The sequence below is a fragment of the Trachurus trachurus genome (genome assembly GCF_905171665.1).
Source record: "Trachurus trachurus genome assembly, chromosome: 12".
NCBI lineage: Eukaryota > Metazoa > Chordata > Actinopteri > Carangiformes > Carangidae > Trachurus > Trachurus trachurus.
The window spans coordinates 9,848,029-9,861,467 of record NC_139908.1 but is presented as its reverse complement, the minus strand read 5'-3'; the positions used below and the strand labels follow the sequence as shown (position 1 = coordinate 9,861,467).

Genomic DNA, 13,439 nt, shown 5'->3' with positions numbered 1-13,439 from the left:
ATTTCTGAATCATTTAAAAAAAAATCTTCTAAAGCTCAGAACGCAACACGAAAGCCAAATCTGCCGTTTCATCTCCTCCACTGGCAGCTGTTATAATGGGCAGCATGTGCAGCAAGGAGTTCATCCGTGTGACTGTGATCGCCGGCTTCACACACACACAAAGCTTTGATCAGCGTCTCGGTGTCTCTCTGCTGTCTATAGGACGGCTAATGACTTTTCAGCGGCCTTAATGGGCACATGAAGGACGTCCGGCCGTCTTCTTCAAGCAGCCACAGAGGTTAACAGACTCGGCATCAAGCTGAGATCTGACTCTTTTTTTGCAGGTATGTCGGATTGATCGCAGATCAGATGCAGTCTGGTATTGAACAGAGGCCACCACACAGAGGGTCTGCTCAGATGGAGGCCGCCTCTCTGGAGGGGAAAGAGGGAAAAGAGGAGGAGGAGGAGGAGGAACTGGAAGACGTTTTCTTCTATCCTCAGCCACACAGACGTCGTTGCATTATTGATTATTCATTTGGGGATTTCCATCCAAAGTTGGGAGGAATGGGCTCCTGTGCAGCAAATGAAACAAACCACACATTTCACCACTTGTGTTGTTTAGACTAGAGTAGACTGACTCCAGAGATCAGAGCAGTGCAAGGTGGGGGGAAATAACAGCCCTAACACCTTTAGAGCCTAAGGATTTCCTATTTGGCTCCTTTCTCATTACTGCACCCCACTGTGGCCCTGAGCACATTAATGCCTGTCAGTCACTGCAGACTGCAGAGGTGAGGCTTTGTAGAGAGTTGAGGGGAAAACAGAGAAGAAACAGTTCACCGTCAAAAGACTCCTCGGGGGGGGGGTTAGAACAACTCCACAGAGGAGGTGACAGGAAAGTCTCAGCGAGGCCCTGGAAATGTTACGCGCGTGGCAGCAGCAGCAGAGAGTTTGAGAGACATGAATTGTTAATGGGAAAAAAGTGAGAGGTAATTAATGCAGAGTAAAAGGGCAGATGAGGAGAGCAGACAGGAGAGTCTTCGTGTTCCCATTCAGCCCAGAAATGAAGTCAACAGTGTCACTTTTTTTTTTTTTTTCCTTCTGTGGCTGCGGTCTGAATCACCTGTGAAGTGCTCGTTACGACTCCTGTTTGTGCGCGAATGTTTTTTCAGCGTGAAGACTGATTTTCTCACAGTGTGTTCAACCCAGTGAGTGGATAAAAACATGTTTACCGTGCTGCAAAGTAGAGGCGGGAACTCTGGAAGAATTATAGCAACAAAGAAGCAGGTCAGCAGGTAAAAAAAAAATATACACGCAATTCTCAACAATAAAGTAAACACAGAAAAAAACAACAGGTTGGTGCTTCTTCAACTATTCCTCTTTATTATTATTTTTTCTTCCACGTGTTATTGCTGTCATAGCTCCCTGCCACATGTGATGTTGAGAAAAGCCTCGTTTCTGGGTGTAAAGATGTTTGTTTTTTTCCCCCTGGACATTTTTTTTTAAACACCTGCACCTTTACACCGCCCCTGCCCTCACACCTCAGCTGCTTCTCCTCTCACATCCATGAATTGTCACTTCTACCTGTTGTAGGTTATAACGACGCTCTAAAATGAATAAAACACTGCTAACAATGCAGCAGAGTCTCACCACGTTAATTCAGTTCAAAAGCAAATTATTAGACATTTTCAGTCACTTTCTCCATTGATTTTCTCTCAATCAATAAGACTTAAAAACATATTATTACATTTCCTAAGGATATGAATAAAAACGCATATGTAAATGTTTGTCAGTACTCATTAATGTAATTTTACTATACATTTTCAGTAAGAATAAACAATGGTAGTTATTTAATGATATGTGTTTGTGTTTGGACAAATGTTATATTAAATTATGGCTACATCAACAGACTAGTTTGATTAATTAGACTGAAAATAATGTCTTGGTCAGTCAGGTCCCCACACGATCTATTAAATATCATTTAATAACATTTTTAGTTTCCTAAATATATGGGAAAAAAACATATATTATCAAATATTTATATTCGCAATAAACTGTTTCTGTCTATCGTTTAAAACAGTTAATTATTACAGCTCTATTAATCTCATTTTCATTCATATCATCAAGCCCTTTAGTAACAATGGCAGTTGTTTAATGATATGTGTTTGCATAAATATAAGACTGATTTATGGCTATATCTAACACGTATTTGAAATCATTAGTCTGCTAATTATCTTCTTGATTAACCGACTGATTAATAGACAGTTAATAGTGAAAAATGTCTGCAACATTTTCCTCTGATGATGAAGTTTCAAGCACAAAGAGATGATGTGACTGTGGCAACAATGTCGTCTTCATTTGTCCCGAGAGCTGGAAATGAAACTGATTTTCTGCTCCTTCAGGATTTCACAAAGAGAGAGGCCGAAAAGAATAAAAAATCCATCTACCGAGCTGTCTTTCTCTGAGTATTTTTTCTATGATTCCCCAATTATCTCCCTACTGAGTCTGAGAACACACTCTTCGCTCAGACAGGTGCAATCCAGAGCTTTCAAGGCCGTCGGCTCGCTGAGGGTTTTGCCTTCTTCCTGTGGCGTTTCTCTCTAAACTCGAATCATTTTAATACTCTGCGATAATCCCTTTGTTTTGAAGAGGTGCAATCACTCCACATACAGAATCAATACAGTACAGAACACAAATCGCCTCTGGTTGTTCTGCTAATTCTTCCAGCGCTGCTTTAAAAACCTTTAAAGTCTGAAAAAAACCAAAATACAAGTAGCACAAAACATTCTCTAACCCACTCAACCCTGATTATACAAAACCTACGACACAGCCATTCACAAATGGATGTGCACGAACCAAAAGCACAACTACATCTGCCTCACTTCTATCCTGCCCTTTTTCCCCGCTCTTTACTGACTTTCTTGTTCTTTTCTTTTCCACCCATCATCATCCACTCAGGGGCTTTTCAGGAGGCGAGGCTCTTCCCAACATCACCGACACTTGCTCTGTGAAATCTGCAGAAAATGGCATTTCCACAACAGTTTGCACCACGGCAAAGCATCATAACAAAAATAACGTTTAAAATGTCGACTACTAGCAAAAATAACATGTGCCCCCCCCCCTCCCTCCCCTCCCCTGCCCTCGTCGGCTTTACGGTAAATGATGTGTGACTTTAACAGTGCAGGAGCTGCTACATGTAATCTGCTTAACATTCTAGTCACTAAAAAGTAAATTAGATCATTAATTATTTTCATTACAAAAATACTAAATCTGTCCATTGACTAATAATTTATACAATAGATTATTTATTCAGTTACTGGCAATGCTATGTCTGGACTGTGTCACAGGTGGACAGGATGATTAAAGGTCCTGTAATGGAGCCCAGTGCAAACACAGGAGGGTCTGACAGTTAAGTTATTGCATTAAAAGCTGATTGAAGGACATGGCGGAGGTGTCTCCTCTCCTGTCTCCTAACTCCGCTGCGGGACGTTCGGGTCCTCCTGGCTGCTCTCCAGCAGCTCATCCTCGGAAAAACTGATGTGCAGGCAGGTATCATTCCCAGGGGATGAGAAGGGCAGTGGGTGCTCGTTGCTGTAGGTGTCCGAGTGCGAGGGGAGGAGGAGGACGGGGGGCTCGGCGGGAGAGAGAAGCGCCTCGTTCCTCTCCTCCGTGGGACTGTCGCAGCCGCTGGAGGCCGTCAGAAAGGTCCCGCGGTCCCCGAACGGGTCGTCGTCGTCGCGCAGGGGCGACAGCAGCAGGGACTTGGTCTCGGAGCGGACGCCCGAGTCCTCGCTGGCCGAGCAGGAGCTGCTCTCGCCGTTGCTGAGGGAGTGGAAGTCGGCGGACGACAGCGAGCCCGGGGTGACGTCCGGGAACGAGAGGCTGCTGCTGCGGCTGGTGGCGGCCGCGTCGTTAACGCCGACCTCTCCGGGCGGCGGCGCGGCCGCCGCCGACGAGACCTCCGACCCCGGGGACAGCGTCCGGCTGGCGCGCTTCCGACTCAGGGAGGGAGGAGGAGGGTCGAGTTTGGGGATCGTCTGTTTACACCTGAAAAATAAGAGAAGAGATGTGAAGGTTAGTGAAATCTGACAGAAAAGGGGGTTTAACCCTCCTGTTGTCCTTCTGGGGCAAACTGACCCAATCTGTTCCCTTCCTCCATCCTTCCTTCTTTCCCTCCTTCCTTCTTTCCACAATCCTTTTTCCTTTCCTTCCTTCCTTCGTCCGTCCTTCTGCTTCCTTCCTTGACCTAATCAGTTCCTTCCCTCCATTTTTCTTTCCTTCCTTTTCCCCTTCCTTCAGTCCTTCTTTCCTTTGTTCCCTTCATCCTTACTTCTTCTTCCTTCCTCTTTGACCCAATTGACACAATCTGTTCCCTCCCTCCATCTATTGTACCTTCCTATTTCCCTTCCTTCTTTCCTCCCATCTCTCACTTCATCCTTCCTTCCTTCCCTTCGTCCTTCCTGCCTGCCTGCCTTCCTTCCTTCTTTCCCTTCGTCCTCCCTTCCTTCCTTCTTTCCCTTTGTCCTTCCTGCCTGCCTTATTTCTTCCTTCCTTTTTTCCCTTTGTCCTTCCTTCCTTCCTTCTTTCCGTTTGTCCTTCCTGCCTTCTTTTCTTCCTTCCTTTCTTCTCTTTATCCTTCTTTCATTCCTTCCTTTTTCCCTTCGTCCTCCCTTCCTTCCTTCTTTCCCTTTGTCCTTCCTGCCTTCTGTTCTTCCTTCCTTCCTTCCTTTTTCCCTTCGTCCTCCCTTTCTTCCTTCTTTCCCTTTGTCCTTCCTTCCCTTCGTCCTTCTTTCCTTCCTTCCTTCCCTTCGTCCTTCCTTCTTTCCCTTTGTCCTTCCTGCCTTCTTTTCTTCCTTCCTTCCTTCCCTTCGTCCTTCCCTTCCTTCCTTTTTCCCTTTGTCCTTCCTTCCTTCCTTCTTTCCCTTCTTTCCCTTCCTTCCTTCCTTCCTTCCTTGACCCAGGAGGACAACAGGAGTGTTAAACATGCTGACAGTGTCTCAGTGGATCTTCTCTCTAACTCGTCTCTGTATGTGAATAAGCCTGGAGCCAGTTTTCCTCTCCATCAGTCACATTATCCCCCATTAACCTGAGCAAACTGTGACGTAAGCTGTTACTAGACAAGACAAGAGACTCTCTCTTTCTCTCCGGCTCCCTGTCGTTCCAGCTGTCTGGGGACTTATCTACATCCCACAGCTCTCATGCTGAGAAAACAGAGGGAGAAAGAAGAGCTAAAGAAAAAAAAAAAAAAAAAAGAGTGGAGGGGTAAGGAAGCGAGGAAGGAGCTGCTGCAGGCTTCCCCCTCTTCACACATACACACACACACACCAGAAATAGCTACTCTGCAGTCTCCCTGATGGTACCACAATAATGCCACGACAAGCACCAGTGCACACATCCACACACACACACACACACTCATACACTCACATCCGTTCTCTTAGAAAACGAATCCTGACACACACTTGCTAACAAGCCTCACTCCTCCCATGTAGCTACATTATACTGGTGGCTGCTGCTGCTGCTGCTGCTGCTAACATCGTTTCCTTTTTCCTTTTCAGATCTGGTCTGTGGCTGAATCCTTGGTCACACAGTAATGAACTTATGTGACTTGCTGATATATTTACTGTCTCTGCCCATGTGTGTGTGTGTGCAAGACGGTGTTAACAACTGAAGTAATGACAGACTGGTTTGTAATGGAGCAGGGAGACTGTAATTATCTGCTGTGTCCCACTCTAACAAATGGAGGAGCTCACACAGAGATAGAGTACTGTATGGTAGAAGTCAAGACGAGACCTTCACCAACTCCAATGTCACAAATACTATCATTACTTTTAATAACCACACACACACACACATACACACACACATGTCTATGCTGTCTGGTGGATAAATCCAACTGAATTTACTCTCTAGTGGCACCACAGGGTTCACAACTTTGGTTTTTGAGTGAAATATCTACTATTATTTACTACTGAGAGGATTTCCACTGACATGCAGAGGCTGTGTATCTACAAGAGTCAAAAACCATCAACAGATTTTACATGGGTCCAATAACTGATGACTAAATAGCTGCAACAAATATTACCTTTAGTTTTTAGCCAGGTGGTGCCAATTAGAAAAGATTAGCACGTTAAAGGGATAGTTCAACATTTTGGCAAATTTGCCTATTGCCATAATCCATAGTCATAGGTTCATTACCTTTATTTATCAGTGCATGTTGTTTTGAGATCAGCGGGGCAGAGACGTGAGCTGCTCAGTGAACACAATGGAGGTGAATGGTATAGGTCCCCTGTCCCTCATCAAACTCATCAAATACACAATCCAACAACTCCACAACACTCTCGTGGACAAGTTGTGACCTGCACATTCACCACGCCATGAGATAATCATGTATAATTACGTTACGACACATGAAGCAAATTCTCAGAACTACTTGCGCTATTGAACTCCGCCCAGCAGCAGTGTCTGGAATGTAGTTCCGGCTACGCATTTACCTCGAAAACAACTCTGTCTTGTAATGTTACATGATTATCTCATAGCGTGGTGAATGTGCAGGTCACAACTTACCCACAAGAGCGTTTTGAAATTGTTGGATTGTATATTTGATGAGTTTGATTAGGGACAGGGGACCTGTACCATTCACCTCCATTGTGTTTGCTGAGCTCCCATCTCTGCCCCGCGGATCTCAATACAACATGCACCGATAATTAAAGGTAATGAACCTACTGCTATGACTATAGAAATTATGGCAATAGGCGAATTTGCCAAAATGTTGAACTATCCCTTTAATGGCTCAAAAACTAAATTATTAGCTGGTTAGCTGCTAACATAGTAGATAAAGTTTATTTTCTTCTTACTACTGTAGCTAAACATGAGCTAATACAGTGCAATTCAAAAACGCTGAAGGTGTGAATACTATCTGATATAATTAGTAACGCAGGAACATGAGTGGCATTAGATGAAAAGCGATAACAGTTGGACTGCTGCGGACACCATGGCATTCAGAGGAAACCTGTGGCGGCACATCATCATGAAAGCTTATAGGCTATAGAAGATATAATGTATAAAGCGGGGAGGGGGTCAGCCTCTCCGCTCTCTGCTTGGGTGAGTGTAAAAGTAAAACGAGCTTAAAACTACAAGACTGAAACAAGATCTCATTTAGTTTGAGGAAATTACAATAGGCAACATTTCTCCTGAGGCCAAATGAAACCCTTGGATATTTTAATACTTATTTTGTTTTCTCCCCTGGGGTAACGATTTTCTTTGCGGTTTACACACACACACGTACACAAACAGTCCAGTTTAAAGTTTGACTCCTCTGTGGTCTCATGTTATTCTTGCATGTGTGCGTTGCCGGGATGTGGAGATTAATTTGCATCCAGATCAAGAAGCAGGCTGCTTTCTTTCCTTTCCCGGACTCATTATCATAACTTGAAGTCAGCAACTCTTCTTGTCGGTCACACTGACGCCCCCTCTCTCCGCCTCACTGCCCCCCTCTCTCTCCCTCTCTCTCCTCTTCCATTTTTCTGCCTCTTTATTTATTATTCCCTCTTTGTCTCTCCATTCATCTTGCTCTGGTTCTGATTTTAGGCTACCTGCCACGCATCTCAGCAACTGGTCATTTTCCCTTTATCCCCCTCTTTTCCAGTAATTTGGAAATTCTGTCTCAGACAACCATAAAACAAACAAGGACAGATGCTTTGGCATAAAGGTCAAATCTATCCACCTGGTTTAATAATTCATAGCATATCCGGCGCAATTTTTGGACATCAATATTCTCCGTGGCAGAGATAAAGAGCATCGATGTTATTTGGAGGTTTAAGTGCTAATTTTGGTTTTCTCTGTGTTTGAGCTGTACTGTATTAGAGATACTGTATTTGATCACTTGCTTTGACTAGAAAATGGTAATTTCATGTTTCATGCTTACAGTCCACAGTCCTCTGACAGAGCAGAGTTAATTCCACTTTAAACATGTTTTAGCAGAATATTTTTCTCTTAGGTGCAGAGAGCGGAAGACCAGCCGAGGCCTGGGATCACGCCTCTGACAATGATACGGGGCCACGGTCCTCAAATCTTCCAGTGCTTATTATACAGCGAGTGTGGGATTTAAGCTCTTCAGCTAAAGGAGATTATTAGGCAGCTTGTTCAAGTCAAGCCATTTACGACAGCTCTCATTGACTTATAATATTGCATGTGAGTGCTGGAGAAGAATATCTACAATATTCGAACCATTTGGCCCCTGCTGCTGCTGTTGCTGCTGCTGCTTTCGCTTCAATGTGAAATGAAAATGGACTTGCACAGACTTTGGGTAATCTGTCATGATGGCTTTTCTTTGTCAAGGTTAGATTGTCATTTTGTGTTAATGCATCTGAGTGCAGGTTATTTCATGTCTTCTAAAGTGGTGCATTCAAGTGTGTGTGGAAAGGCAAATTTTGGCAAATTCACACTTTTCTCTCTACAGTACATGATCCTCGTTTTGTTATTGTTTTTCTGTCTGGTTTGTAAAATAAAATCATATTCCAACAACTTGTAATATTTCTTAATGCTATTTTTGTGAGCTAGTGCCAGCAGCAAAATCAAATGGGTTTTATTTCCTTATGCTGTTTTTTGTTGACTGGCTGCTGGTCAAACATGAAGCAGTACAGCAGCATGTGAGACCTCTGAAGCTCCGTTTATTTCATCCTCCATCTGGACCATGGTGATTTGCTAAGATTCAGTAAAGTAGAAAAAAAAACAACAAAAAAACATGCACATGACAAAAACAAACACGAAAAATATAACACAAACGCCACCGTGACACAGTGAGTGTGAGACAGGTACATCAAGACGTACTCCTCTGCTGCTGCTGCTCTGACAGTTTCACCGTTCAGACTGAAACCTCCACTGACTCAAATAACACCAAAAATCTTGACAAGAACATTTCTGCTACTCTAGCAAAAGTGCGAGAGGCAAAACAAGAGCTCAGTGTGGAAAAAAAAAAAAACAAGACAGTGCTACCGTGCACGAGACATGTGTGATTCACCGATTACCTCAGTGCTAATGCGGTTACGAATAATTTGCAACAAACCACATCCGCATTTAAAATGTTATTATACAGTCATTAGCAGAGAAATGACTGGTGAGACCCACACATGCTCCAGCTCACACCCACGCTGTTCATCCACCACATGCCTACTAGTCCCATGCTTGTGCCACAAACACCGGTTCCGCATGCTGGTAGGCCATGAGTAATACTCACATAAGAGGGAGGAGGAGAAGGGGCAGAGAGGAGAGGAGGAAAAGGAGGAGGATGAGGAGGAGGAAGAGGAAGGGGGGGCTTAGGCAGTGGCAGAGAGCTCCCCAGGCTCCTAGGGAGAGGCAGGTTGGTGCAGCTAACGATGAAAGGGGGGGAGAAGGGACGGGGACGGGGCGATGGAAAGCATGAGCTGTGGGGTTGGGTGTTATTCTGGGGGTTCGGTTTGTTTGTTTGTTTGTTTTGGGGGAAGACTGACGGGGAAAATGAGGGATGGTTAGATGAGGAAGAGGATGAGCAGGAGCGGGTCCTCACACCTGAGAGGCAAAGAGAGGCAACAGTTAGACCACAGAGGATCAGGGAGCTACAGTGAGGCTGGAGAATTTAAAAGCCCATTGAAGCCACGATGTGAATTGTGAAAGATTTGAACATTTCTAGACTCTCAATGGCACCATCAGAGAGGACAGATCCAACATGGGAACACTGAGATGAGTGGGATGAGAGCAGCACATAGTCTGCACCAATTTGTCATCGTTTTTTTCTTTCTTTCTACAAAACAACAACTTTAAAGGGATACTTCACCCAAAATCAATAATTCACCAATTTTCTACTCACCGTCATGCCAAGAAAGGGTTTGGAGAACTTTCAGAGTTATCAAAACGCTTTTGGAGTTCCAGAGGGGGTCCGGCTGGCGACGGATTTTTATATAATGGCGGCGGATAGAGTTCACCTTTGAACCGTCCAAAACACACACTATGAAACATCCAGATACCTCCATACTGCTCGTCCGTACTGACCCAAGTGTCCTGAAGACGCCACATGAAAAAGTTGTTTGTAAAAAAAATAATTTGATCTCTGTTTTCAGCCTTGCTGTAATAGTAGCTCCCAGGGGCTGCGCGAGATTTGCTGCGAGATGTTCTTCCATGTTGACATCATACATCCAATGGTTTAGAGCGATGAACGAACATCTCGCAGCAAATTTCGTGCCTGCGCAGAAACATCAACAGAGCCACTGGGAGCTACTACTACAACAAGGATAAAAACAGAGACCAAATTAAGTTTTTCCGAACAACTTTTTCATGTGGCGGCTTCAGGACACTTGGGTCAGTACAGACGAGCAGTATGGAGGTATTTGGATGTTTCATAGTGTGTGTTTTGGAGATTCAAAAGTGAACCTTATCCACCGCCGTTATATGAAAATCCGTTGCCAGCCGGACCCCCCCTGGAACTCCAATAGCGTTTTGATAACTTTGAAGGTTCTACGAACCCTTACTTGGCGTGACGGTGAGTAGAAAATTGGTGAATTATCGATTTTGGGTGAAGTATCCCTTTAATGGCCATTTGTACCCTTTAAAGCAGGTTTTCCAAAGACAACCAGAACATCTTTGATTGATTTCCTACTTCTCAGGCAGCCACTGCTTTTCATTGATTTCAGTTCCCTTTCCACTTGTGGACAAGTGAAACCTCCTCAGACAGAATCTGTCACAGCTCTTCAATGGTGGTGCTTTCAGGTAAAGTCTGACATCTTAAGACTTGAAGGTGGTAAAAAAAAAAGAAAAAAAGACTTTGCTGTTTGAAATAAAAAAAAATTGGGGATCTTAGTGGGCGAGGACTTTGGCCGTAAACCGTGGAGTTTATCTTATAACGCAGCTGCCGAATTTACATTCCCTCTGGTTTTTTCTTCCAAGGTTTTAATTTCTGACAACACGCGGCAGCAAATCAATGCTCACCTGCCTCAAAGCTAATTCTCCACTCTGAGATGCTGGAGATTCCCACTAACACCAACAACAGTCAATCAATGCAGAGTCTCTGCTCTCTGTGCAATATCACTAAGACATGTTTGGAGTAGAACAGAAGCTTTATTGCCATCATATTAACACAAAGCATCAACATGATGACATTTAAGGTGCCTCCAGGTCAGTGCAATAAAAACACTATAACTATAAAAACATGCTATGTATAAAAATAAAACCTTTTAGGAAAATTGTTATGTCTAAATCTAAATGTTCACACTGTGATGTGTTGCCTGGGGCTGTACTAAGGACAGAGTGCTGTATGTTGTTGTGCTTTTACTTGTATTTTAATATCGAGCCTCAATTCCCCAGAAACAGGCCTGGAGCCTGTGAAGCAGTTTTCAAAGTTTTCTCAATTTTGGACCATGTAGATAAAAAATAACCTGACTTTAAATACGACATGTCATTTTCATTTAATAGCACCAACTCACACCAGAAGTTAGAAGACTGTGCTCTTTATAACATCAATTACAGAGACCCAACATTTCCCACCATCATTTGGGGGAAAAAAATCCTTTAAACAGAACCAGGCCATCTGCCTCGACCAATTGATAGCAAATGTTTCATATTGTACTAATGCGAACCGAAAACTGTTGCCAACAGGAAGCATCTTGAAAAGAATCGATCCTTTGGGAACTATCTTTTAAGATTAAACAAGTTTTAACAAGCAACACATGACTAAAAGTACACAGGCAGATAATAGTTTATTTCTGTGCTAATTAAATGCAAACATGCAAATCAATACAGAGACTAAGGCAACAAAAGTGTTTCAGAGGTTAAAACAAACTCCCCGTGGCGCCTGCGGTACATATGACTCATGAGCACAGCACGCTTCCTTACTTCACCATTCAATTAATGGGAACAAAGCAAAGGCAATCAGGTGAGTAGCATGAAAAATAGCAACACCTTCTTATTTGAAAAACAACGCAGCAGGGGCTCTGCAGATTAGCAGGTGGAGACAAAGGGAATCAGTCAAACGTCTTTATCCTCTTATTCAGTCACGTTTCTGGGAAGATGTCATACCTGGAAAAGCTTTAACACCTCAGAGACAGAAAGTCGGCGACCGACTCTGAACTAATAGGAGGAGGGAGGCTGGGTCTTTGAACACAACACAACATCCATCTGAGTGTGTGTAACGAGTCCATGCGGGGTGGTTAAAGCGCAAAAGTGTAAGACCAAACTTCAGACTAGGGATGTGACGATTACTTGTTTTCACAATCGCGGTCATTCAATTATAAAGGTTCCTAAATACTGTCACTTTCCAAAAAAGATTATGTTGGAACCATGTCGGCAGATCAGCGCAACACGCATGGAACAAAAACAAAGTTACACAACAACCACATGTGTAACTTTGTTTACGTTCCGTCAGTCGCAGACAGATGTGCGTGAGTGGTTAAGTTTGACAGATTCCCTCCAAACAAACATATTAAGTCGACGGCGGCTCGCCAGCCTGTCAAACATGCAACACGCAAAGAAATAGTGGCCAAAGGAGGAAATACGTCTGATACAAATCATCACCTGCGGGATACCCACCCTGCTTTGTACGCCAAAGTAAAGGTAAATGCACAGTAACTGGGTAAATTACGTTAATGTCAATTTATCTAACATAAGGAAGGTATGGTGCGTCATTTGTAAGAAAAAAAAACTTCAAACATTTGAATACTTCAAGCATTTCCTCTGGAGGATTAAAGCAGATATCAGTGGAATGTTTTTGTTAATATAAGTCCTAAATAGTCCTATTTTCCGTCGGCAATCACTTACATGAAGTATTTCAGCCTAAACACGAGTCTCTCCGTCACTCTGCTCTGCTGTAACCCGAGGAGAAAATTTTCCTTGTGGGATACAAGTGTTATCCAATGAGGAGAGAGAACGGCATGAAGGGCTGTGTGTGCAGCCAAGGGATGCGCGTGAATGTGGTGACGTAGCACGAGGACCAATTGATGCCTGACAAGGGCGGGGGCTGCTAACTCATGGTGCGTTCAAAGAAACTCGTACTTTGTGTTTTTCCTTCCTGTGAAGTCATACCAGTTCGATCTGGTACGAGTTCACGGGTCGGAAGTTACGAGTGGCCGTTATAGGGAACTTTCACAGACAACAGGATGGTAAAAACACGAGCTACGGGTTACCTGGAACGCTACCAAGTCGTAGTTGTGACTTGAAGCTGTAACTTACGGTTTCAAAAGCCTGCCTTGAACGCAGCATTAGCCGAAACGGCCCTGAAGCTGATATCTGCTTTAATGATTGGTCCTATATTTTTGTATTTTGTTTATAAAATTAGTAATGCAACAATATTTTGACTATTTGATTTTACACATCCATAGTGTTGTAAAATTATTTAATATAATAATCATGATTATTTCTGACAATAATCGTACCAAGAAAATCTATATTCGTGACATCCCTGCTTCAGATTGTATTGTACAGAGCAGCCCTGCCTG

The 13,439-nt window shown here is 43.5% G+C and overlaps 1 protein-coding gene across 1 annotated transcript in view; it reads right to left on the bottom strand.

The window, feature by feature from the left end:
• Nucleotides 1–3,446: 3,446 nt before the first annotated feature.
• The window catches only part of LOC310995080 (carboxyl-terminal PDZ ligand of neuronal nitric oxide synthase protein), a gene marked incomplete at its 3' end in the record, with an annotated part of 62,760 nt that continues 52,767 nt past the window's right edge, over nucleotides 3,447–13,439 (bottom strand). Inside the window, exon 11 of the mRNA XM_083984009.1 lies at nucleotides 3,447–4,023. Coding sequence (XP_083840135.1) covers nucleotides 3,447–4,023 — 577 coding nt within the window. The remainder of the gene's footprint in view (nucleotides 4,024–13,439) is intronic.